The sequence below is a fragment of the Aythya ferina genome (genome assembly GCF_964211825.1).
Source record: "Aythya ferina genome assembly, chromosome: Z".
NCBI classification, from domain to species: domain Eukaryota; kingdom Metazoa; phylum Chordata; class Aves; order Anseriformes; family Anatidae; genus Aythya; species Aythya ferina.
In genome coordinates, this window is record NC_140299.1 from 37,104,289 (window position 1) to 37,132,240 (window position 27,952).

A 27,952-nucleotide genomic window follows, 5' to 3' on the forward strand; every position below is an offset into this window, starting at 1 on the left:
TCTTATTATGCATCTGTTTTCTTGTCTTTTTAGCTTTTCACCAAGCATTTGACATATTAAAGGTAGTAAAAAAATGCCTTGATTAAAATGATGTTATAACTAGGTAAGTATCTTAGAAGCGTATGTGAAGTATAATAGGTCCACCAAAACACGATATACAAAATGAACCTATAATATTGCAATTATTAATTTTTTTTTCATTAAGTCTAATATCAGGCAAGCTTTCTCTTCTTTAGTTCCACCCAAGTCCAATTCTTTTCATCTGAACAAGTTAAGAGTAAAACAGAACCCATTATGTACATTAAAGGAAAATTCTGTATTTGTTATCTAAAGGACTGCACTTACTGTGCAGTATTTACTTAGACCTTAAATTTGAGATATCACAATAATGCAAGCATTGTAGAATGACACTAATTTTCATTTTAAACTATGCCCCCTGGTAATGTTGAGTAGAATCAATGTTCACATATAAGCTAAAAGAATGTTTATGCAGACTTAGGACACACGATTAAAAGACTCTCTATCAAAGACCAAAAATGTGAACAAATTATAAAGATCAGCAATACTTACAACAGAACAATGGGCTCATTATGAAATCAACATGATCAATATCAGCTTCCTTTCTTCAAATTTTAAAGTGGCTTTTGAGTTTTCTGAAGCATTATTTAAAGCCTGTCTACTTCTGAGTAATAAGTGTTCTTCTAAATAACTACTGAATAATTCATCTTCTTTAATTTATTAGGTAATCCTAACTTCAGAGAGTTATCTACTAAATACAGTTATGTTTCTAAACATTAGTGATTTTGAATTAAAAGCAGTTACAAATGCATCCTTAAACATTAATTATAACTGCGTTTATGAATTAAAGCACACATCTTAAAAGACTTCCATATAGTTTTTGTTTTATTTTGTTTGTTTGTTTTTTCTCTTTTAAATGAAAAGTGATTCCTTACCTTATTTTTGAAGTAAACCTCAATTGGCAAAATGAAACCAGCATACCCAGATTCTTCAACTTTGTAGGGAGGATCCTTACACACTGAAAAAGATAAAAACATCTATTTAACAGAAAGATTTGAAAGCAAACAAAACTTGAGTAAATAATCTGCAACAACACTTCCTTGAAAACATCATTAGAAAACTGCACACGCATAGTAGGACATATTTTTTCACATATCCTACTGGCCACACTTCCTGTGACACAGACCAGAAAATGGTTGGCCTTCTGGGCTGTAAGCCTGCACTGCCAGCTCATGCTTAGTTTTTCATTCACCAACACGCCCAAGTCATTCTCATAAGGGCTGCTCTCAATCCCTTCTCCATCCAACCTGTATTCACATTTGGGATTGCCCTGACCCAGCAGCAGCACCTTGCACTTGTCCTGGAAACTTTATGAGGTTCACGTAGGCTCACCTCTCAAGCCCATCCAGCTCCACCTGGATGGCATCATCCCTTCTCTCCAGAACTTTGACCATACCACACAGCTTGGTGTCATGCACAAACTTGCTGAGGATGCACTGAATACCACTGTCCACATCACTGACAACAAAGATGTTAAACAGTACTAGTCCCAGTACCGACCCCTGAGGGATATGACTTATTATTGGTCTCTACCTGGACATTGAGCTGTTAAGCCATTGCCGTGAGAATGGAAAATTTGGAGGATTCCACCCTGAGAAATTTACATGTGTAGAGGGCAAGAGATTGCCCTTCATCCATTCATAACCTAATACTAATAAAAGCCTAATTCTAATGAATTTAATTTAAATAAATACTTAAATTAGAAGTAATGGTAATAAAATAAAAATCTGTATTGTCAGGGCAGGCAGTGGGAAAGTGTGAAATAAAACATGATCACTTTACAGTATGTACTGAGAACACTGAGGGTGGTTAACTGTTTCACTATGTTAAAACAGTACCGGGGTTTACCCTATAGGATTCACAAATCTTACATAGAAGGTTTTACCAGGTCCAATGTACAACATTTACCTTCAAGTTTCAGTTAAATGCAGAGGCTTTTAGTTCTATGAAATCCCCATTGTACTTAGCTTGAGCTCTCTGACAAATGGCAGTAGCCTGTCAAGTCAAGCTGGTGACAAAAAGCACGTCTTTAGAGAGCTTGAAACAGAAGCCTTCTCTTCCTCTTCAGCTGTATGACAACTTTTATAAAGAACTGATGTTCAGGTAACAAATACAAAGACAGGCTGACCTTGAGAAACCATCTAACTCCCGCAGCACAAACTCATACACTTCCAGTGCTGCACTGATATGCACAACTACAGTCACGTGCCATATCATCTCACCAATACCACAGGACACTGACAGCATCTCTGCTGAAGACTCATAGAAGGATGCAATTCATACACGAGGACTGACTTTTTCAGAAAGTTGCTCTAGCTCTTTCAGTACTGGCTGCCTGAAGGAAACTTCACACTGCCACATGGGTCATTGTTGGCTAGTACAAGTCCTCTTTTCAGAATTGCTTTCTAGCTGCTCACTGCACTGTATCAGGTGCAATTTAAACTATTCATATACATCATTTGAAGTGTGTCTTGCAATTAACTGCACAAGGCTGAAATACCAATATTACTCTTCTTTAGCAAAGTGTCATGGGTGGGCACTTAGCACCTTCTGTCATCCCAGAAAGATGACCAGGTCTATCCAAAACATCCAGAAAAATAACTGCTACCATATTCTCCACAGCACGATCAGCACATCAGCTTTCTGAGGACATGCAAGCTTGGTTAATCTCCAAGTCAATGAACACAGAAGTTTTTCCTACTACCTCACCATTCTCCTCCTGCTTTGCTAGCACTAACCTCACACAGTGACTTCAAGAATAAGGAAGACTCCAAGTCCCTGCTCACCTGCTGCAGTTGTCTATCACTACCCGACTTACTTTACGCAGTCAATGGAAAAGGAAAAGGATGATAAAAATGGAGGAAAAATAATCTCCTTTACAGAGTTGTTCTTGAACACCATACGCTTCCAGCAACAGAACTTATTTTGCTTCTCTTGGCAGGAAACAAGAGGACATGTAGTTAAAGTGGGATTTGAAAACATCTTGTAAAAAAACGTTAAGATGATCGGTCAAAACTGAGAGGTAGCTTCAGATAGACAAAGCTTTTAAGGTAGAAACTAAACATTTCAATTTAGAACCTCAAAGTAACAGTATATCACCTTATGCTGACATGTCTTCCCTTACGCAGGCTTTGTAGCATCTGAAAACATCAATTTAATAGTCCTAGTTAAACATAGTTTACTAGGAGTTTACAGTAACACATACTGACAGCTTTTCAAAGATAGAGTAGCCCTCCTGCTCCTCCTTCACACTCAGAAGATACCCCGAGGGGAAAGCCTTCCTGGTATTATTTGAATGCCATTATAGATGTAAAGACAGAAGACTGAAAGCCACTTAAAACAAGAAGATATTAAACATGAGATATTTATCCAGATGGAAAAATAAAAAACTTTAAAAACTGTAATACATTAGCTGCTACAGATATTTCAGGCTCCATTACATAGTATGCCACAAATCACATTTCAATTTTTTTTTGAAGTCACATCAACTTCTTCCTGAGCACTTAATTGGTGCAGAAAACAGTCAGCATAAATATTTTTCTTTTTCCTCTCTCAAATCTCTCTTCCTTCAGATTTACACAGCTGTAAGCAATACTGAATAGTACCATGTCAGAGTTTCACATTACAGTTCCAAAAATAAAGTCTGTTATACTTGCAGTCTTTGTTGAAACTTGGGCGATGGGCTACAAAACCTCTAGCACAAGGAAACTACTCTGTGTGCCTTCCCAAACCAAAAGGCGGGCTTCTGAAAAGATAGAATTCTACAGTCTTGTGGTTGAAAGCTTCCTGGAAAAAAGAATTAACTAACTGAGCAAAGATCCATGAGCATAGACTACAACTACAGTGAAGGTTGTGACAATTTTCTCACCTTTCTTGTGGATGCTGCTATTATACATACTGGCAGAAGCAGCACCTTGGTGCAGTCTGCACAAATACCCACTGATGTAAGCTCTTTTTTGTTTTGTTGAACTGTCACACCTAGCAACCAGGGTTCCTGTAACAGCATGTGTAGGTCAACCAACAGGCAACCATCCTAGCAAAGTTTGGGAAGTGAGAAAGCGATAGGTACCAGAAGTCAGGTAACCCACAGAAGAGAGAAAAATAATAGGAGAGAAAAAAGCCACTAGGATAAAGAAAACAAAAAACAAGAGCAATTTTGTCATGTTCAGACCAACAGAGTACAATCAGCAACAGAAATTAGGATGGAGTGATTCTGAAGACAGAAGAACCCAGAAACTCTAACAGGCTTCTCAAAGCGCGTTAGAAAAGCAGCCACTCTGGACCAACCAGGTAAGCAGAAAACACTGCCATGCTAGACAACCTCCTCCTCAACCAGAAGGAGGGAGGCATTTCCCCAGTGATTGCTCCACTCCTCTGAAGTGGCACCCACAAATGTATGTAAGTACCAGAGAAAACAATGGCTCTTGCATAATGCTATCACTAAGAGTTAATAATTCTGGTCAGTTTCTGCTACACACACACCACTACCCGCCACTCCTCCTTGCCACCCAGTGGAAACAGTTTACATGGTGAAAAGGCATTTCCTTCCCCTCTCCTACATACTTTGGATATGTGTTCCAACTTCAAGGTAGTCTCTGTGTTACTTAAGGCTCTATAGATTCCTACAAAAAAAGTAGTTCCTGCACTGAGAAAATAGTTCCAGAGAATATCATTGCTGTGATGCAGCAAGAAGCAGCCAGCAATAAGAGTAACTATAGTTCACTTATAACAGTGTCTCTTCTCATGAGAACTATAAGAGTCAGGCAAAGTAAAGGAAAAGCAAGAATATGTAGATTTATGAAGGCCCAATGCTCTCAGGAAAAAAAAAAAAAAAAAAAAAAGCACATTTTGTTTCCCGCGTAAGGCAAGATTTGTAACACCATGCTGTTGTTGTACCTTGGTCAGAATTCAGGATCCTCCATAAAGGAAAGCTTTAATCTTACATATTTGAAAATGCATTTGCTAAACATCAAACTCCAGCCCCCTGAGACAATTTTAGGTGCAATTTTGAAATAAAAGTTATATAATTGTGTTGCATAGATTCCTAAGTCCATCCCATCTGATCATATTTTCATTTTACTTCTAGACAAATGTTACTACAACAAGCAGCAACGTTGGTATCTTTCAGGTTAAAGAGGAACTTTCTAACTATAGAAAAAGCAAGAACTACACCAAATTAGTATAGCAAAATAATGCATGGGAGCCCCAACCTATGTGGAACTGAGAGACTACACAAGCTGTTAAACTTGTCCTAGGACAAGAAGCAGTTCTCAGATAGGTGAAAAGCCATTGTTCCACAATGCTAGGGAAGCACACGTGTACATCTGTTTGAGTGCCACTGCACAGGTAGTGGCTTATAGTACCATGGAAACCTCAGGTGCTCACCTACACTGCACTGTCACTTAATTTCCCTTGATACAGGATTATTTAGACACTCAGCTACAGTACTAGCTGTATTAAAAACACTTCTAAAATAATAGGAACAGGCAGGAACACGTTGGCTATGCTGTTATGTTCACTCTGACCAGCTTTTCCACACACACATACCATTGCAGTAATCTGCAGCTGATAAAAATACTTGAAATGCTCCTCAAACAGAACATGCCTTACAGAGACCAACTGCAAATATCAACGTGCATCTTTAAATTAAAATTGCAATGACATTATTATCACTTCTGCATGATTTTATTAACAAGGATTTGTTACAAGATCTCAGGACCTGTTCTGGAAATATTGTTTGTTACACTCACTCTGCACGAACAGATGCAAGTGCACAGTTCTCATTCAATGCACTCTACAACTAAATTCTGGTAATGTCAACTTAATGAATTACCCAAGATTACAGCGTGCCAGGACAGGATTTGTAGTTCTAGATTATCTATGTCCCCTACTTGTCAGGGCAATATGTCTTCTCCACAGCTCACATAAATGGATTAATTCACTTCTCTCAGATGTTTTGCTTCTTTATTCCACAAGTGAAGCACTACGTTTTCCATGTACGCATTCCCATGTGTTGCATCAGACATGAACTGGCACCTAAAGAACACACACAAACCAAGCCACAAGGATTCATTTTTTATTAGTAGTAACCGCACTGAGGCCTGTGGAAATGACAACAACAAAATTGTGGTAATAGCCATCAGTTTTAAAAGCTTTAACAAGAGATTTGTTTGCTACTTCAGCACCAAACACTTTATTGTGTTTATTCCTTGATGAAAAATACAGAGTGAGTAAAGAAAGCAGAAGTTCTTTTCATGCGGATGCTGGCAGAACAACATCAGGGACATGCAGAACTGACTGTTACAACTCACAGATATTTTGTGCACACAGCAGAACAGACGATGTGGGTCCTTGCAGGAATAGAAGACTTCTGACAGAGAACTGGCTTGACTGTAAGTTTTTTGCACTGGTACTTTATAGATTCTTGCCTATAATTTGCTCACATCACTCACCCTTCAACGAACTTCCCTGCTAATTACCATCTTTGTTAAGGTACATCTTACTATAAAGGAATGGTATTTAAAGGAATGGTATTTATTTTCAGATGAAGGCAGACTGTAGGACCAAATCTCTCCTGACCTAAGAAGTTGTTTTTAAATATTCAGCTGTGATTTCTACAGAAGCTTTTTGACCTTGGTATCTACTACCACATCTTCCCAGGTGGTGGGCTCCAGTGCTTTGACTCTATACAAAATGAGGCAAGGGAGAGTAGCTTACTCCAGGCACACCTCAGTCATTAATACCAACAAATTGCCAGGCAGGTTCAAACAGCAGCTAGCAAAAATTACTGAGTTCAATGCAGGCTAAACAGTAGCTCACACTAGGAATAAAGTGTTCCCATTTGCTTAATATCTTATGCTGACAAGTCCTTCATGAGACATACACAACACTGAAATGAAAGTATGGGGGGATCTGAGAGAAAATTAAAACTAAGCTGTCAGCATTGTGTTTACAGTCTCATTAACTTCCCTACCCCACATACCAACCTGCCTACATCCCCACTGCTTCTACCAGTTGGATCAGATAGCACAACAAATAAAGTGAACCCTAACGAAGACATGGAGCGACATTTTCTGTATATAATATCTACATATTGACCATTGGATACTGTCATCAACTGAAATCAAACATGCAGAAAACAGGAGGAAGGAAAGCAGAAAAACTTCTGTCATGATCAAAGGCTTTCCAAATCCAAGTCTTACTGGACTTCTTAACTCAGCACTGGCCTTTAAACATGGAGAAGAGACCTGCAAAGAGGGTTTCTTAATCCCTTCAAAACCAGACTGAAAAAAGGTAGGTTTTTAAACACGGCTAAATATTAAAGTTGAATTAATGCCGAGTTAGAACTCTGTACTTTCCCCTTAATTCTGCCCTTTTGCACATGAAGGCAGCAATAAACCTTGAACGCTCAGCTGCCAGTTTCTGAAACACAGCAGAGAGCTCCCTACATCCCCCAGCTCAGGTGCAGCAACTTGCAGTTTTGCATTTACAATGCTCCCAGTAATTCAGAAGAATTTACAGGTGTTTTTCTGTAATTTAATGATTCGCATCACATATATACTGCCTGTCTGCATGTCCTAGGAAAAAAAAAATAGGAAAAAAAAAAAATAAGATAAAGCAGTAAATTCAACAGATCTAGGAAGTCCTAACTTGACTTTTTTCTGCAGCACATACTGTGTGCTCTTTAAAAATACAATCACTTTTGACAAACTGAGATGAACCAGGACACGTAAAGTGTCTTCACTATTTCAAAATACTGTGCAAGCCCATTCAACACACAGATGCTGCAAACTGTAAAGGAGAATGGAATCTGTACTGCCAGAGGACAAGCAAGGGCTACCTTACTTTGGAAGTTTCCTTTCATGTTAATTTAAACAGTATAACCTTATTTCCCAGTTTTGCTGAAACGGGAGACAAGTTGGGGAGGACTAAAATGGTCCTCTCACATATCAGATTCTGGACTGACACTGTCTGGTAGCAAAATCACCCACAGGACCTTGTGAAATGCCATTGTACCTGCACTGTCATGTCCCACCCCTTCCAAGACTTCCACAAGGAGGAGCACTTCTCTCAACCAACCAACCCAGCATCCACAGACATCAAAAGATACTTTGGCACCTGCAGGCTTTCTAACTTTCCAAATGGTGCAGAAGCTCCTCCTCTTGACTCATAGCACACAGAGTTACCTGGCTAGATTCTGCAATGCACATACAAGCAACAATCCATAGTCACCATAAATCTAGGTGACATTTTACATGACAATTAAAAAGAAAGTGATGTAAGTAATTCCAGTAACAAAAGCAAATGATTTTTGAATGGCTAGAAAATCTCCCAAGCTAAATGATCAGTCTCCAACAAAAGTTAAGTGGGAGAGGAGTTCTCTTCAAAGTAGATGAAATAAGGTATTTAAAATTGAGAAACAGTGGCGATTTGGATGCAACAGCACAATCCAGTTACTGTTCATGAGAAACAAAGGAAGTGTTTGAAATAACATTAACTAGAATCTAAGAAAGATGATCATTCAATGAAGTTAGCACATCCTGATTATCTGTTGCAATAGCATTTTACACTTACGGGAACAATATCCATTATACCCCTTTATTGTCCTTTGAAGCCTGAAGACACAGCAACGTATTTTAACTTAGGTCAGCAGGAAGCCACTTATTACTAAAGTATTTCAGTATTAATTACAATAATTCTTTATTCATATTAAAAGAAGTAGAAGATACTGGAAAACATTATCAATGTTGCTTCTGCCACTTCCTTGATAGCCTTCCTGATGCTGTTCAGAGCAGCTGCATATGAGATCATGAATGCTACTCCACATTTTACAGCTATTCTAGCAATTGCACAGTGGGACTAAGAAGAGAAATAAAATAGTGTTTGGGGCATGTTTTGTTAAGAGCATTCATGAGCAGATGGGAAAACATGATATAGCACACTACCCCAATTTAACCAAAGCACTGATATATTAATATGATACGATCTTAGAATTATAGAAGGGTACAGCTAAGGCTGGAACAACTACTTATGTTGTGTTTAAATGAATGTGCCCAATTGTTCTGTCTTTCACTCATCATTACTTGTGTAAGAGACCAATACAAAGCTGTAAAACTAAAAATAACCCCTAAGTACACAGATTTCAACTCTGTGTGAAAACCCATTCTATGATGAATATGATGCAAATGTACACTCGAGGGCATAAACACAGTTTAAGAGCTGTGTATGAATGCAAGTAACGCCTATGTTGTATATGTAGGCACACAGGTAATGATCCCAACAGTTATACTATTTGGTAATCTGACATTTTGAGGGCAGAGAACAAGAGAACAGATTGCCACCTGAGACTAATGATGAGTGCATTGTAAAGAAGAATCACAGAAAAGATTTTCTTCAAAAAGAAAATTGAAGTGTTAACACCATTTCTAACTACTGTAGCACGCACACCCCTTTATTTTTCTGCTTACAGTAAATACACGATATTAATGCCTGAAAACCAGACCCAGCTATATTGCTTCTGAAATACTTCAGTCCTATACACCACATAGCTAACAAACTTTCCTGCATATATATAATAGAAAAGGGAAGAGGAAGAAGTATAGATCGGACCTTAAAAGCAGGAAATCTTTAAAGTGGTACATGGTCTAATCCTGAGTAATTGATTCAGTTCTACGCCAATTCTAGCATGAAGAGAACAAACAGATTTGGAAAATCATCACCTTACAAAATGCTACATTCCTAAGACTGTATTTGTTCTACTAATATACTGGTAATCTATAAAACAGTAACAAAAATAAAGTGACAATGCTGTCCAAATATACATTTGATAGATTTTGTCTAGGGATTTCTTTAAGAAAGCAAACAGCTTTCTTAGGCATGAAAGCCATTTGTTCTGCACTCTTTCAGCTGTTTTAAAAATGTCAGGGGAAAACAAATAGACAAAACTGCATTTACAAATAGGTCATTTTCTTTAAAAGAATACACACACAAAAGCACCTGTAAGACTATCGACTGAAACATTAGTAATGTTTTACTTGCTTATGTACTATAGATTAAAAATACTTTTCCAGTTCAACAACAAAAATTTCTTGTTGTAGACTTGCACATAAGAGGGAAACAGGCTCTAATGGCATAAGAGAGTGTGTACAGTACAGAGAGGGAGAATCTGAAAGTACAACAGCACCTGCAGAGTCCAAGTGGCTACCTGAAAGAGAAGAAAAATAAGAAGCCCCTATCTCATTGTAACATTGAAGCCAAACAATTCTAACAGACCACACTACACGGTACAGTCTGAAACAGAAAAATGGCCAAATGAGATGTGGTTGCTCAGACATTTCACAGTAAAAAAAAGTAAAATTTTCATCCCTCAAAAGAAACCAGGCATTGCTTATTTTATACGGTTTCACTAAATGAGTTAAGCTATGATTCTGAAGTTTAAATAATCCAGGGCTGACAAAAACATAAAAAAGTATTCACAATTTCAACACAGGTTATTCTGTTCCAGACTTAAACCGAATGTAACACATGGAAATAATTAATGATACTGGTTTGTACTGAACTGTTTTCACTTCTGTCAAACCAATTGAGCTATACATCTACCAAACAAAGCCTAAACAAATGAAAATGTGAATGAAGATAACAGCTTAGGAAAAAGACTTTGTAACTCTTCTTACAATTCATCCCTTAACCTTCTGAATGTGAAGTTTACTGCTCCGGCTCCAATTCTTTTCCTTTGCTAATAGCAATACATATTTGTTCTCTTGGTACTCCTTCAGAGCATTATTTCTCCATGTATTTTGTATGACTAAACAACAGCTCAGAGAAAAGCAATTCAACATAAACACCTTGACCAAAAATTCAAGTGATGAGACCATCCATACACGCAGAAAACAATCTCACACCATTGTTTCAGTCATGGCCATGACTCAACGGTGCTTCAGAGGAACAGAAGACTATGCTTTTCTTCAATTTTGATGAAGAGAATGCCGTGTTTTACTTTTCATGAAAATGGAGCAATTCAAATCTGCAAAATTATGTACTCCTGGAAGTAATTTGCTTCAGCCTAAGGAATTTTTCCCCATTTAACTAACTCCCATTTATAATTCTTTCTGTCATTACAGTACACATTGACTAGATGACAGTACTACTCAAAGCACTACTCAAAGTGGAAATCGGTGTTGCAGACACCTTCAGACACTTGCATAGTCCGCTCACAGCTTTTCTATATCAAAGCCTACTCCCTCAGACTTCAATTATCCAAAACATGACTTCCCATAGTACATTTGATTGATAACTAACAGATGAAGTTATGAAGATGAACAGATAACTAGCAGATGAAGGATTTTCAAAATTTTACGGGTTTCTTACCTTCTTTTTGTTTTGTTTGGTTGGTTTTTTAACCTAGAAATTGAATGATTGCCCCAGGAAGTTGTCTGAATAGATGATGCACCTTAGGTTATGTTCCCAATCTGATTTCCTGGTTGGAAAAAAGGCCACCCTAAGCACACTATACATGCATTCCACTATTAGATTAAGAAATAAAAAGAGAGGGAAGCACTTACAGAAATGTACCCAAATCAAAGTAATGCTCATCAAGCTTTCTCACTCATTTCTCTGTACATTTCTGGAAGGACAACAGTTCTCTCCATCTGTTTTAAAGGTAGCTTTCTATGTTAAAGACAGGTGATATTTGTTTTTTAAATTCAAGATGTTGTCTTTATTTAATTTATCACAGATAAGCATGAAAGAGAGCCAAACAAGAGAAATAAGTTTGCCTGATTTTTTTCATCATCTGCTGGTCTTTTCTTTAAAAGTACCCTTCAACCTAAGCTAGAACTCACATGCTAGACAACACATTGGGCAAACTGCCTCCTAGAGCATCTTCAAAAAAAAAAAAAAAAAAAAAAAAAAAGAAATGAAAACAACAAAAACCCTTTTTCTTCTGTAAGAAGGTCACAGTGTCAAAAACGTGCCTGTCCAAGGTCTCATGCTGGGTGAGCATAAAGAAAACCTCCCAAAATACATAACCAAATATACTACAAAGAAAATGCTAACAATAATAAAGTTGTGGGCGTGGAGACTCTTAGTACACAGGAGTAGGAAAAACAGAAGTGAAACCAGTAACACATGCCATGACGAGCCCCAGAGAGCTGTGAAAGGGCTGCAAGGTTCAGAGGTGAACAATGAACTGGAGAGGGTGAGTGAGGGACGGGAATTGTTCCAACACCAAATTTCCATCCCAGTCGTCAGGAGCCGATTTCAGCTGATAGCAGAGCTTCAGTCATGTGCATCAGAAACTAAAGATGCTTTCTTGGCTGTTCACCAGGGTAATGAATGTCAACATTCAGTGCTATTTAGACACACCAAGACTACAGGAAGTAGATGGATCAGATCAGTCACACGGTTTTCAACCGTGGGAACAAATAAATAGTCTTTCTGCTATTTTAACTTATAAGACATGCACTCATCTCTCTGCTATTGGTCCTACAAGCAAAACCCGGTTAAATGTAATTAAAAAGACTAAGAAGGGCAATGAAAGGACAATGTTGAAAACATACAATGCCAAAATTCTGTTTTTAGTCACTACTACCCTCCAAAATGTATGGTAGTTACTTTATGGAGAATATTTGCATGTGTATGCAAATGGCATCAAGGTAAAATGTACTTTGGTCCACAACATCTTGATTCTCCCCCAGCTGTTTACATTCCTACTAGGATGGCACAAATGATGAAACCTCCTTTTGCTCCAGGGTAGACTTTGGAGAACAGAGGAATTAACAGCATCTTTTTCTTGTAGGAAATATTTGCTTTAATCAAGACCAAGAACAAAGACAGATAGACCCTATCTGATCCATTTTATTATTTTATTTTTTTTTTTCCAAGAATGATTTTGAGTACCACACACTGTTAAGCTTTCCCACAGGTAGAGTAAGCTTAAAGATTTCAGACACAAAAGATGAAACAATAAAAGCGAGCAAAGATGTCCACTGTACAGTTAGAGAAATGAAGTGCACACAGAAAATGTACTGCCCAGTAACACAGAATGTACATGGCAAAGTCAGTTAAAGGAGCCCAAAACTTGAACATACAATCATGATGACACTACCTACTCCTACCTGAAGGCTTCAGAACCAAGAAAAACATCAGAAGAGTTGGAGAAGAAGCATATAGGTAATCATAAAGTACTACAGAAAAAAACTTCTGTGAAGTGACAAATACAGAACACTCAAACTGGACATTTTTTTTTTTTTTTTTTAAATTACTAAGGCAGATATATTGACTTTTGTGATTCTTAATTAGCTACTTTCAACACATAAGTGCTATTCACTACATTTATTAATGGATGTAAGGCAGGTGGCCTACTGGAAAAAAAATCTTGTTAAAAGAAAATTAGGTTAAGATCCAATTGAGCATTATGAAGAAAACCAGGTGACTTCACGTAACTTCTTATACTGAGCACGGTAATAACATATGAAAATCAATGTAGGGAGAAGCATATCATATACATGGTAAAAGGGCACAATTTGAAATTGTAATTCCATTTTAAGTACCTATCAGTTAGTACCATAACCTACTTATGAACATTAAAAGTCAAAGCAATCTCCATGTGAATCCGGTAAATTGAATGACTGGCTCTTACAGTTAATTATACACCTGCTTTTCTACAGTGTAACATAATTATTCTGGGTAACTGAAATTGCTGTAATACTTGTGAGGTTTTCTTTTATCTATAAGATGCTATTCAACACAAAACCTCTTGATATTTCTGTTGAACAACACCCCAAGCCTAATATATTTCTGTATTTAACATCTTCACTTCCCTTCCCCTGCAAACCTACAAAACACAGCTTATAAAAACTCTTATAGTCAAGCCCATTCCTCATCTGTGCAAATTACACATGCTTGATAAATTCAAGTGATAGAACTCCTTTGATATGCTAATGAAAACATCATAACTACTGAAATATGCAGATTTCACCTCTCTATCCCTAACGACTGCTCTTACAGTATAGAGAGGAGGTTACCACCAAACCTCCAATCTTTGTCTGCAAGCGGCTTAAGCATTTGGCAGAGACTCTGGGGGTATGGTATCACCACAATTAATTAAATGGATCATTTCCATGAAGATACAGGGGAAAAAAAGCCTTACACTTGCATATTAACCTATACTGAACATTTTCTACTCTCTCCTCTCCAACTTCCCTCCCAGAAGGCTGCACAAGAGTTCATTCTTCTACTCCAGCAAGCTATACCTTACTGCAGGAACACCCTAAGAAATAAAGCTACTACCCTTCTAGGCATTCAGATAACTTTCACCTTACCACACTGAACACTTCACAGCCACCAATCCATTTTATGCTTTGAAAACATACACAATTGTGTAGGAAATGTGATGTCAGGATGCCAAAACAATCTGTTCAATTCATCAAAATCACTTAAACCTTCATTAAGATGGCCTTATGAGGCTAGGCTTTGTTGTGTTTTGTTTGTTTTTTTTTCCTCTCTCACTCTCTCCTCCTCTTCCAGGGCTCCCCAAATCCTTGAAATAATCATTTTTATACATAGACTGTTTTCCATATTCTTGTTCCATCAGCTTGTGGCTGCTAGTTCATGGGACACAGCCTAAACTTGATTCCAATTCTCTCCTAAAGTGGAGGTAGTAACTGAAAACATTAATCTTTAGGAATGTATCGTACAAGCTTTGCTAATACTCCTATCCTTGGGAAACAATTCATTTAATAACTTAGAGAGACAGGAGTTGCTTAGTTCTGATTTCTCAGACACTTATATTTTTTAAACCTTAATGCTTTGAACTAGGACAGGTCATTCATTTCATACTATTTGCTCAAATGAGGCAGGCACAAAGATTTTTGCTGCACATTTTCACTGAGATCTCTACAAAAGAAAAACCAATGGAGCCAGCCAGTTCAACACCCACCAAACTATGGAGAGATAGTTCAGATTAGTGTTATGACTGGGAATCTGATACCATTTTAAATTGATCTAGGTGGTATTTTATTATTTTAATTCTTCCAATCTAGAGTTTATCCACACATGAGCAACTCCATGGCATTTAGAGATACCTGCATCCCACATTTGTGCGCAGGTGTTAGCATGTGCTACTGTGCACCCAGGCTGATGTGTCAGGAAGAAAGCCCAGTAGAAAATACTAGTATCAACTTGTCTTGCCTATCCATTGCTGGCAGCACTGGTTGGTGGGGTCTATCCTCCCCTTCCCAAGGCACCAATTTCCACAAAAAATGGAAAAATGTAATATCTTCAGTGCTTCCATCTCTCTTGTCAAGTTCAATTGAAACTGACTTTCATATTTTGTATTCTTATCATCTTGCAAATCCTATTCTGTTATTATATAAAATAGTTTTCCCACAGGAGCCCCTCATCTGCACCATGATGAAATTCCCAGAGGCTAGTATCTTATTCCACCTGTGGGAGTTTCTTTCACTCACATGTTTTTCCTTAGCTGAGTTGGCTGTTGCAGTAAATTAAGGAAATTGCAGAAAACATTTAGCCCCTTGGACCTTGAAGTTAAGCCACAACTAAAAATATGCCTCTGTAGAAAGGTATGTGGGCACTGGTTATTTTTGCTACTCAAATATCCTCCAAGTGAAAATTTAAATCACTGGCCTGTCTTATACTGCTGTTTTTATGTGAGTCCAGACCACAGTCACCCTAATCTTAAAAGTTTTGTTGTTTTTTTTTCATCCCCTGATCAGTAACATGACTAACTATAGGAAGAACACTTCTATCTCAAGCTTTTTATGATCAGATAACTAAGCTTTTTTTTTTTTCTTTTTTTTTTTTTTTTTTTTACCTACCTAAGAAATATTATATGGAAAGGATCAATAAAATCCTTTTGGGAAACTTCATGAAATTTATTTTCTCCCCTGGTGAAAATAGGCTGTTCTACTGCGCTTCATGTGTTTTGGTTTCCTCAACACAGTATTAGAAGTCTACAATAGGCTGAAAACTTAAGAATATTACAATACCTCAAATGCATACTTCTGTGGGTTTGGATCATAGACAAACTACAAATAGCACCTTCAGGAGTTGCCATGTTGGTATTTTCTGCACTCTGTTATCTTCTACATACCACATTAATTATCATCATTTCTCCTTATCTGCAGATATACCATTGAGTTCGGAGTAACCACCGTCCTATTTCATCCTAAGCACACTATAGCCTCTCTTTCTCTCCTTAATTATCTCATAATATATCAGACTTGTATCTGTGGCTTATGAAAACTAAGTTCTTTGCACTGAGGACCAGCACTTTGTGAAATACCATACACGCGTATCATAGAATATCCCAAGTTGAAAGGGACCCATAAGGATCATCGAGTCCAACTCCTGGCAACATACAGGTCTACCCAAAAGTTTAGACCATGTGATTAAGAGCACAGTCCAAACGCTTCTCAAACTCAGACAGGCTTGGTGCAGTGACTACTTCCCTGGAGAGCCTGTTCCAGTGTGCAACCACCCTCTCAGTGAAATGAGAGTGAAATAATACCTAATGCAGGCATCTCTGAAATAACACAAAGGCAAGCGAGTAACTTTCTTTTACTGAATTATTTTCTAAGGAAAACAAAAGATTACAAGTTCTCAAAATGTAAGAAAGGAGAAATTAAAGGGTAGAAAAAAAGAAAAATTGTACATATATGGTATAGAGGAGCATCGAGTAGCTTGTGAACCTGTAGTACTCAGCCAATGAGTGCAACACCCTAATACTGCACCAGAGGCAGCAGCAGCTGCTCCAGGAGGGGAGGCAGGGACTGCAAGTGATGCTGTCCCTGGAGAAGTCGCAGCTACACCACGGGCTGTGGGGGTCCGCCTTCCCCACCAGGGGCCTCTCTGTGGGCTGCGAGGGGACTTCGGCTCTGGCACCTGGAGCACCTCTGCACTGACCTTGGTGTCTGCAGGGAGGTTTCCCACTCCTCCCTCTCCCAGCTGCTGTTGTGCAGATCATTTTTTTTTTTCCCTTTTCTTTGGTGTGCTCTCGTTTAAACTTTTTAAACTGCATTGCTCATGGCTTGGCTCTGGGCAGCGGTGGGCCCCTTTGGAGCTGGCTGAAACTGGCCCTTATCTAACATGGGGCAGCTGCTGGATTCTTCTCACAGGGGCTACCTCTGCAGCCCCCTCCACTACCAGAACCTGGCCATGTGAACCCAATACACTGGGGCAGCTAGGTCATTACTGGCCTGTAAAGTATTAAGGCTTAAATGAACTAATGAAACCCTAAATGTGATGGGGGTAGAAGGGACTGGGATAACAGTGCCATTTTTTGGGGACACCAAGCTGAGACTAGGGGATAGGATGATCACTGGGCAATTATTGTATGTACATGAGGCAGCGACATCATAATAACATAATAACATCATGAACTGTAATTAATACCAATTAATAATACTAATTAATAGAGAACAACTTTTTACTTGGACAGCAGTGATAGGACAAGTATGAATTTAGCCTTAAATCAACAGATGTTTAAATTAGACGTTAGGAGGAAACTTCACTCAGAAGGTGGTGAGGCACTGGCACAGGCTGCCCAGAGAAGCTGTGGATGCCCCATCCCTGGAGGTGCTCAAGACCAGGCTGGATGGGGCTTTGGGCAGCCTGGTCTGGTGGGAGGTGTCCCTGCCTGTGGCAGGGGGGTGGAATTGGATGATCTTTAAGGTCCCTTCCAACCCAAACCATTCTATGATTCTAAGCCAACTTGCAACATCTTCTAATTCCTTCAGGTATGCATAGTCCACTCCCTGCTATTTTCTTTTATATTGATTATCAAACTTGAATAAGTTTAACAATTAGTCCACTATTTTATAAAATTCTATTTTTTATTTTTTTTGCGGGGGGGTTGTTTGTTTTTTTTTTTTTGCGTGAGGCACCCACAGTCCTTCAGCCCATCTAAAAAAAAAAAACATAATTGTCTTACTGATCAATGGAAACTGATGTTTTTTGTTTTATAAAGATTAAAGGTCCTCCAATTAAAACAAACAGAGGAGCAGAGTTTCACTATAAGGATCATGTTAGTGTGGAATCCCATCATATTTTGTTCAACTGAATAGGAAGTGAGAGAAAACACTAAACAAGCTCAAGGCAAGTATAGTAATAACAGTTTACCTTGAAGTATTTAACCAAGGAATTCATCATTAGTACTACTAGCACCAACTTTTAGAGGATTTGGTGGGAGGAGGGGGGAACAACACCTTGTTCAAAGTCATCCATCAAATCAGTATTGGAATTGAAAACAGATGTAATGGTTGCTGACTACTGTTCAAGATACAAGTCTTCTGTGTGCAGAGCTGTATTTTGCTAGACTTTGGAGTCAAATCTGAACCAAGCTCAACTAAAAGATAACATACCTGTTTTCCTACTAAGATAAATTTTGTTTTGTTTCCTGTGCTTTGTTTTTTTGTTTGGTTGGTTTCAAATGTGGGATCGTTTTAAAAACAAACTATAAACATTTTGCGATTAAAGTATGAGTTTTCTGAACAGCACATATAATTGGCTTTGTTACTAAAGCAATGAATGAAAGACAAGGAATCACGAAATTTTATGCTGTAGAACGCTACAAATCCAACATGTATTTAAGTCACAGCACAAGACCTGCAATTATCACAAAATAATTAGAAGCAATTGAATGAGGTCATACTCAATATAGATACTGCAGTAAAGTATGTTTATACATACTACATTACACAGAGTGAAATAACTGAGTCACATGTCCATTTATTCAAAATGTAACAGCACTAGGAATTCCTAAACAGATTTACTACCCGATTTATTTGAGCAGTGTATCAAATATTGACAATTTCGTTCCTAAGCAAAACTTATTTTCAAGTCTTACACTAGTAAATTGTTTTCCTAAAAAGCCATTTGCTCAAATATTCTTAATTGGTAAAGCATGTTTTTCTAAAAGTAAAGAGACTTTCAATCTTTTGATACGAGTCTTTAAGAGGAAGCCAGAATCCTAAGCAATGTTATTAGATGTTTCAATTATATGCTTTGCTATTAAACACTTCATTAAAAGAGAAGCAAGCAAAAGCTTGCTGCAATCAAATCCACTAAAATTAAAGAAGCTACAGTACTGCATGGCAGTCACTGACAGCAGTTCAAGGGTTTCAAGGGAGAAACAAGGTTTTTACATGCTTACTCTTTACCGGGGTGAACTGCCTTTGTACAGGATAACGTCCTCCTGACACAACTTTCCTCAGCACTGGTTCTTACCAACATATGGTAAACAGATGTGAAAGGAAAAACGTGTTGGGAAGCAGAACCTGCAAGCAGAAAGCTAATAAGATCAAATTAAAGTTAAAGTATCAGCTAATTATTTTCTGTTAGTCTTCTTTACTTTTATAAAGGGAATACTCACTTGTACACAAGACCAAGTGACCTCTCTTGCTATTCAAAACAATTCCTAACCTGCAGGGGTATTATTTTCACAGTTTCATACTTTGAGGGAGTTAATGTGTATTGACAAAGCAATCATGTCACAAGGGTAGCTGCAACAAGTGAGATTTTGCCATCAATATCCACATATTGCACCCAACATGAACAATAGTGAGAGGGTCACTGCAGCTGCCTTTTACAGCCTGTAATATTAAGTGCCAAAAACAGCACAACTGAGTAATGATCTGAGAAGCAAAGCAAAATCACAAACCAAACAGCATCTTTCTTCGAAAAGTACCAGACACTGCCTCATCTAACAGCCAGGATTTCTTCTGCATTCTTCATTTGGGTGATTATAACAGGCTTTCAAAAATATCCGGTTTTCAATCAAGACATCAACGTTGCTAGAAGGATCAAACAGCTGATGCAGAACACAGTAAGGACAAGGTATATGACTTGTTCTTCCCCTCAGTTCTAGGCTGGAACAACAGCTTGGTAAAAGAGAAAAAAGGAAGCAGTTTCCTCTCAACTTTCCCAATCTTTCATTGCTTTCCATTCTGCATCTTTACCTATGTACCTCATTATTTAATTTTACTATAGGAAATCGGGAATTTTTTATGTGCCACAAGCACTGGTGTGAGTTCTCTGCTAGCTCACTTGAAAAACATGATTCTATCAAAGCATCCCTTATCCCTGCTTCTCCCACGCATTCTCACAAATACCCCAGTCTTTCACTATCTCATCTTAAGCTTCAAAGTAAAACTGATGTTGAAATACCTCTTGCAACACTTCTTTTTACTGACATGTTTGTACATACTACCACCTGCACAGGGGAGGACGTCTGCCCACACGGGAATGTGCATCGTCACATCCATGTAAGTACACATTCTCTCCACCATGCATCTTAAATGCTCAGCACATCAATAACACATTTATGCTGAAGTAGCAAATGAATACTAATTTAGATATTATTTCATGACATCGCTATTCTAACTTGTAGATTGTGAAAAGAATTTAGTGACAACACAGAAGTATCTCAACAATACAGGAACGAGTTACTAATGCAAGGGATGGCCACTCAACACATTTTACCAAAATCTAAGCCATTCTATTCTTCCATCACAGTATGAGCTGATTCAGGGAACCATTACTTAAAGATCCTGCCCGCTGGGTGCTCTAACAGTTCTGAAGCTCTTCCAAGGCAGAGTGGTGCTATTGATGGTAACTGGCATGATGGTAACTGGCTACCAAATCAAAAGTCTTTTTTCAAAGACTACAGTGATGGTAAGAAATTAAATCAGACTGATGTCAAACCATTTTGCTTGGGCAGCAACAGCCTGTGGAAACCTCATAAGGAACATGTTATCCAAGACCCTTTTCAAAAAGAAAACAGCAACACAAAAACAAAACCATCAACAAAAAACAGGTCTTAATTCAACAAGCTTTTAATACAAATAGAAGCTCCAAAGAAATTCTCATGCATAGTCTCCAGTGATGTGAAACTTAAGCCAGCATGGCTATAGTTCTGCTCCAAGCTGTTTTATAATTATAAACTGCCACGATCAGTAACTGCTGGTCAAATTTAAAGTCACATATCACATGGCTTTCGTAAGCACAGAATTTTTGTGCTCATTCGCCTTCACAACATCACAGAATCATATAATGGTTTGGATTAGAAGGGACCTTAAAGATGCCCCCTGCCATGGGCCTCCCACCAGATCAGGTTGCTTCAAGCCCCATCCAACCTGGCCTTGAACAACTTTAGCACACATCTCTGCAAATCACTGGTGCTCAGTGAAGCACTGTTCCTTTACAACATATTTGGTCCAAACCAGTTTGATAGGCATTATAGTTTCCATCCACAAGGTCTCCAAATAAGGAAGAAAATCTCATTACACAGAAGAGAAACACACAATTAAATTGAAGAAAAAATAGGAAATTATCTCCTGAAAGCTCTATAACAAGCTCAGTTCAAATAAGCTTCTGTAACAACAACAAAAGGCAGAACTATGTTAACAGCACTTTCAATTTGCTCATTTGCACAACTGACTGTGCAGGAAGGAGGAAGAGTTGTTAATCTGCTGGTCTTGCATCTGTGCGGTGTTTTCTATTCTTCATTTTTCTAGTTAACATTTTACTATTTGTTTTATAATCTATTTTCTGTCAGAAAAGATGTACAAGCTAGAGTTAATGCTTCTCTTGGCTCCCAGTTACAACCACAAGACACTAGTAAATGTAATTATGCAGTCTTAGCACTGCATTAGCAATTTCTTGCAGTGACTGTAAAACAGAACTGAATGACAGCACTACAAGAGTTTAACACAGATCTCCTGGTGATTGTTTATGCTGAAGACAAGACAGAACACACACACGCACTCTCTGTCTCTCCCCCACGCCCCAAGCAATCAGTGACAATCTCTAGGAGAGATGGACACCCTCAGGGAAAAGGTCAGGTACCTGGCAGTCAGTCAGAACGCTGCACCAGTGTACACACTCGGTACTACAGTAATTAGGAAAGGTAATTTAATTGGTCTCTTCCTTCTTTTTAGCAACTTGAATTCATTCAGAGCTCTTTATTGTTTCTACATCTTTCTGGCATGAGTCTTTATTTACAAGCTTCTCCTACCGATCAGATTTATAAATGACTGCATAATACTTTCTACTTGACAGCATCCTGTGAGATATTCTGTTATTATATTTGGCAGAAATCTGAAGGTATCTGGCAGAAATCTTGAAGAACAAGGCATAATTCATCTTTTCTTACAGTTTGATATTTGTATATATTTTCACCACTGCATCTACCTCAGTATCACTTTTAGTAAATAAAATGTTCTAACAGTAGGGATTTTCTGCCAAAAGGCAGCACCAGCCCCCAAATAAAAATTAAAAGGTAAACCAGGGACACTGTGTCTTCTATAATCTACCTTTAATTTTTGTCTTTGACAGCCTTAACAGAAACTGCTTTCACATCTTAGTATAAATATTGTCCTATCTACAGCATCTAACAAAAGGTGATCACACAATCCCACACGATCATCACTTCTGAATAAAAGGCAGGTTTTCCTATAGTCTTTCCCAGCTCTGAGATCTGGTTACATCAGAGACACTGCAAAGCTTTGAACTGGAAACAAAACAGAAAAATAATCTAACCTATTGTCTGGAGTTTGCTGGGAAACACGGGACACAACCAAACCCTCTCCCCCATTTGTCAAGTTCCATCTTAACTCGGCCATGACCCGTCCTCACTGTCCATGCTAGCACACAACTCTTTGCTCACTTCTTGTGTAAGAACATTTCCTAGCAACTTTCCACCCACACCTATCCATGGCTGCTTTTAGAGACGAGGTGAACAGGAACCACCAATACTTCTTTGGTATGGGGAGCATGCAGAAGGGCTCCCATCACCTTTAATCACCACCTCTCTTCGGTGGAGAAATCAGGAACATAACTTGAGCACTCATACACCAGCAAACTGAGAAGGAAGAAATGTTCACAACCAAGCCTTGGAGAGTAGGAAAGATATATCTTCAGTTGTGATCGGTCAAAACTACAAATGGTGGAGAGGTAGGGGGAGAAGGAAGAAGGGAAGGAGGGTTTAATCTACTAGCACCTAAAGCTGTATCAGCTCTAGGAAAGACAGAATGGAATGAAAATGAGATAAATTATACAGAGTCGTGTAATGAATAACCAACGGAGCCTGAAGAACCCTGATTCCCTGTTCGGCTGAGCACATATACGAGACACTGGGTGTTGAAATGTCCCAGCACATGGCTATTGCACTGCTGCTTTCTTCCAGGTTCTCCCTTGCTGCAGTCCACACAAACCAGTAAACAAGCACACTGAAAAACACCCTTCCTCAATATATACAACATACCCATTCCCCTGCCTCTCATTATTTCCTTTCTCGGGTATACAGTCTGTCAAGGAAAGGCTTACTAGCACAGACATATAAAGGAACTGGGCTTGAAACAAACTAACAAAAAAACACTCCAAGGATACCAACAGAGAGTTATAACACTGTATATGTCTGGCTGTTCTCTCACTTCCAAAGGTACTTTCAGATGCTTAAGAACACTGTTACAACTTAAGAGAACAACTTTGGCAAGCAAATGACAAAAACAATTTTTGTAGTCTAAAAAGTGCACAGAGCCTTAAAATAAGAGCTCAAGTTCAGCTTTCATTCCAGCCAAATGTAACTGTATACTTACTACACATGCTTTTTATTTCTCTGGTCTGCAAACCATTCCTGTCAAATCCCCAAAGCAAGCGTTCAGTCCCAAGGTCACTACAAACACATACTTCTCTCTCTTCCTCTCTCTCAGTAAATCAGTTTTGGTACATTTTTGGAGGATTTTCAGTCTTCTTGAAGCAACAATAAGGCTTTTCACCATGTCCAATTGTTATTCTAAATCCCCCAAAGGCCTTTATTACTGCTTTATGGGCCTTTGTTATTGCAGTGTAATTGCTACCTTCCAAAACTGCTTTCTGAAAAGCTTGTCCACAGCCACTTAGAAAAGCTGGCCGAGAAAATGTGCTGGCCTTGTATTTTGGATGTCCCAGCACGTGAGAATGTTTCTAACCAGACCAGTGCAAGAGATGGACAGCTAGTTATTCTCTAGTAAGTCATGTTTCTGACTCTAAGAAGAAAAAACACAGCATATAAATTACTACAGAAACTTATGCCCTCAATCCTCTTTCCATGCACTGGTTTTTATATAGCAAGCAGCCTTCAGCCTTTGAGTTGGCTACTCACTTGGCCCTCACCCTGCTCACCACCACCCAGACCATCCACCTGTCCACAGGGCACAGTAATCCCAAGGGGAGGACACGTTCCGTGGTCACAAACTTGCTGGACAGAATAAAAAGTGTTTTAAAAGGATTTTTCGCATAAAACTGCATATTAAAAGGGTCATTTACAGTTAAAGGGCAAACACTAAAATTAAGGACAAATTTACACACCTACAGTAATCTCTTAAGAGGACTACACACATCACTGGCATTATTTTCACCTACAGATTCTCTATAACAAGGGTTTTCAAAGCTGCTTTCTCAATATATTTATTTTAGGAAAATCATATGACTCAGAGAATTGTGCTGGTTATGCTTTTATACAGAATTATGCTATGTGTTGGTGATACTTCAGTTCATTTTCAGTCACAAGAACTGGAAATAAGCACATTAAATGTGAAGGAGAAAGGCAAAGGAAACTCTGCCTCTCTCGGAAAGTATGGAAAAGTCATACTGATGAAAAAAGATGCTTTACAGTGATAGTTCTTTTCTTCGACTTCAGATTACTTCAATTTCTCCCCGAAACCTCATTTCTACGACTGCCCCTGTTCCTGCCTTCTCCTGTTAAATGAAGATTTTGCTTTTCTGTTACTCAAGGTGCTTCCCCAGTAATTTCATAGCACCTGTCTCAAAGATAATTTGTTCTTTCACACTGAAACTGGAAGAGAGTATAGAAGCTACATTTAGAGAGGGAGTAAAACAAACTACAATAAACACTCAACTTTGGTAAGGAGGGAAAGCCACTACTCTGCTGCTGTTACACAAATTAGCAGAGACACTTCCCTTATAAAGAAATACCCATAAAAGATATTTAGAATGTCTACCTGCTGTTTCAAGCCCCTCACCTCCAAGTGAAGTTGCAAATCGTCTTCTTTTAAGCTGAAGCTACCATTCAGTATTACTGATTTTTCCTTACTGCCCTCCACTCTCATTTACTTTCCTGGAGTGAGCCAGCATAGAAGTGCTGGGATTTATTGTCTCAAGGAGTCTGCTCTGCCTGATGTTCACCTTCATTTTTAAGGGTTTTAATATCATTTCAGTTTAGCAAGGTTTAGCTGAATTCATTTATAATTACTCTGCTCTATACTTCCTATTCATTCTGCTATTCCTGATTGATGAACATTATTTCTCATGATATTTTTCCCAGCAGACCTTTGGAGAGTTAAGCAGATGAAGTCAATCACCTTTTTTTTTTTTTTTATCCATTATTTAAGTAGTGAAGACACAGACACCTTTTAATTTTACATTCTCCATCTATTAATTGCACTATTACCTATCTGATCTAGCTGACAAACTGATTCATCAGTCAAGCAAAAGACAGTGGGAAAGAAGAACCTTCCAAACCCTATATATACACATCATCTAATTTTGAAGAAATTACCACTTCAGACTTTAGAACTCCGTGCTAAGGCAGACCTGTTGTACTACCATATTTTACATATTTAGGTTATACTGTTTAGCATCTGCAATATATCTTTGTGTATTACAACCAAGGAACTGTTTAAGACTACCTCAGAAGTTTAACAAGGACACCACTTTCCTGACATTGCAACTAATATCATTTACAAAGGTAGATGTGAGGATATGCGTTAATACTAATGACAAACCCCCATATGTTACAAGACAATTTGTACTTCCATGTCTCAAAATAATTTCTACTATTTTTGCACAGCACGTTTTTGTTTTTAAGAAACACACATGATGTAAACATTCATTTAAACAGATGTACTGCAGACATGCAGTTGTAGCCATAATGGTTCAAGAACCTCATAAAGTATGCTGACTTGCTGTAAGCTTAAATTAGCAAAAAAAAAAATCAGAAATCTGATAAGTTTAGTATAATGCCATTCCTCATAATTCACATCAAAAGAAGAGAGCATTCCTGAAGCTCACTCATTTGTTTCCCCAGCTCTGTTAGTTGGCCTATTAATTCCAAGCAGCATGTTTTCACAGACGGTGAAGGGTGAGCAGGAGAAAAAGAACAGCAAAATGACTTGGAGTAACTTGGTCTCCAGAAATTGATGTCATTCTGGCATCTGATACATTCATTCTCTCAGAACTCCACAACCCAAAGACATCAGAAAATGATCACCAAAGCAGTAGCGTGGTACGGCTTCAACAAAGCTGGTATTTCCCAATGACACCAGCCCTTCCCACATTTTTTCCCCACAAATTTTGAGCTGAAACACTGTAAAAGATTCATTCTTTTAAACAAAAATACCAACCTTCTTTACAAGGGGATTCACTTACAACGTCTGTTCTATGGTTTCCTTGAATTCAAATTCCCTGAAGTTTTGAAGATCAAGAATCTGGAGAGGATGTTTTCTTCCTTAATGTTCTTAAGAGTTCGATTACTTTTTTTGCTTTGTTTTGCTTTAGAAGGTTAATTGCCAGAAGTGAGCAGGTTTCCTCTAGGAAGGACTATGAAGGAGACAAGGAACACCCACCACAAAGTACTGTCACAACTAAACAGGCTGTACACAAAAAATGTCATTAAGAGTATGAGCAGAAATCCATCATCACGGACGTGATTTAAAGGTCCGGCCATATCTTCCCACATTCAAGATGTTGGTTAAAACATAAGAGCACCATCTGGTATGGAAGTGTTCATGTGAGGTCTGTGATGGGCAGATGACCTATCTCTGAGGTCACAGAGCTCTAGTGGTGATGCGTGGGGTGGGGGGAAGATCACATACCCCTGTCTTTCTCCAGCAAAGAACACATCCTTCTTCCTTCAATCAGATCAGAAACGTTATCAAAAAAAAACGTTCAGTTCACGTGTTCTCTTAAAGGGATGTTAAAATTTTAGAGGGGAATCTTTATACCAACTTCATGGAATTCCACTTGAATTTCAAAGCAATTGCTGAAAAATCCTAAGTTATTACAATTGCTTATAATGAAAGTGACTTTTTTTTAAGCATATTTTCTTGTGTCACACAGATGGGCAATAGAGATGTCACATAACACAAATACCTGATATTTGTCGTAGAGAGTAACTTCTGAGAACATGATGAAACCTCATAATGTTATTCAGTTTTAATTAAGTTAAACTGACTAAACTGATTGTTCAGTATATGCTACCATACACCGTATTCTTACACTGTATAAGTTTTAAGGAACTGCAGTGCAAAAAAGAACAGCATGTATATATGAGAAGTACCAGACATTTCACTTTCAACAGATTTTAAATAGAACAAGCATAAAACAGGCTGTTAGAGGCATTAGTAACTGTTCAGCATTTAACATCAGAGAGGCTAAAAAGAATTTCTATTGACAACCAGTATTATCTCCTGAAAAAAAATCAATTATAAATTCAAATCTTTTTTGCTTGATCTCATCTTCTAAATGTACACAGCTAAACAAAGTTGAATTTAATATTAAAAAATTCTCACAGTACATTACTACATTGTTAGTAGAGTAGATCTATTGCTGCATCTCATTTCTTTTCTGAAGCTGATAATGTCTCCTCTGGAAAAACGTCTTCACAAACTCTGCACCTAGCACAGTATCTGACTAAAGACAAAGCAAGTCACAGTCACCCAAAAGCAACTACACACAAAAAAAAAACACATTTCCAAGTTTTTAGAGGTCAACTGCACATCTGAAAAAATGAACTGCATATTGTTCTTCCAAACAATGCATACTTTGATTTAAAGCTCTGTGTCTTTCCTCTGAAAGC

The 27,952-nt window shown here is 38.1% G+C and overlaps 1 protein-coding gene across 6 annotated transcripts in view; it reads right to left on the reverse strand.

Annotated features, from left to right (window-relative positions):
* Positions 1-27,952, reverse strand: part of MLLT3 (MLLT3 super elongation complex subunit) — a 142,103-nt gene that overhangs the window by 75,834 nt on the left and 38,317 nt on the right. For all 6 annotated transcript variants that reach the window (XM_084503719.1, XM_084503718.1, XM_084503716.1 and 3 more), the window contains exon 3: positions 954-1,036. In XM_084503719.1, the coding sequence (XP_084359845.1) occupies positions 954-1,036 (83 nt within the window). The remainder of the gene's footprint in view (positions 1-953; positions 1,037-27,952) is intronic.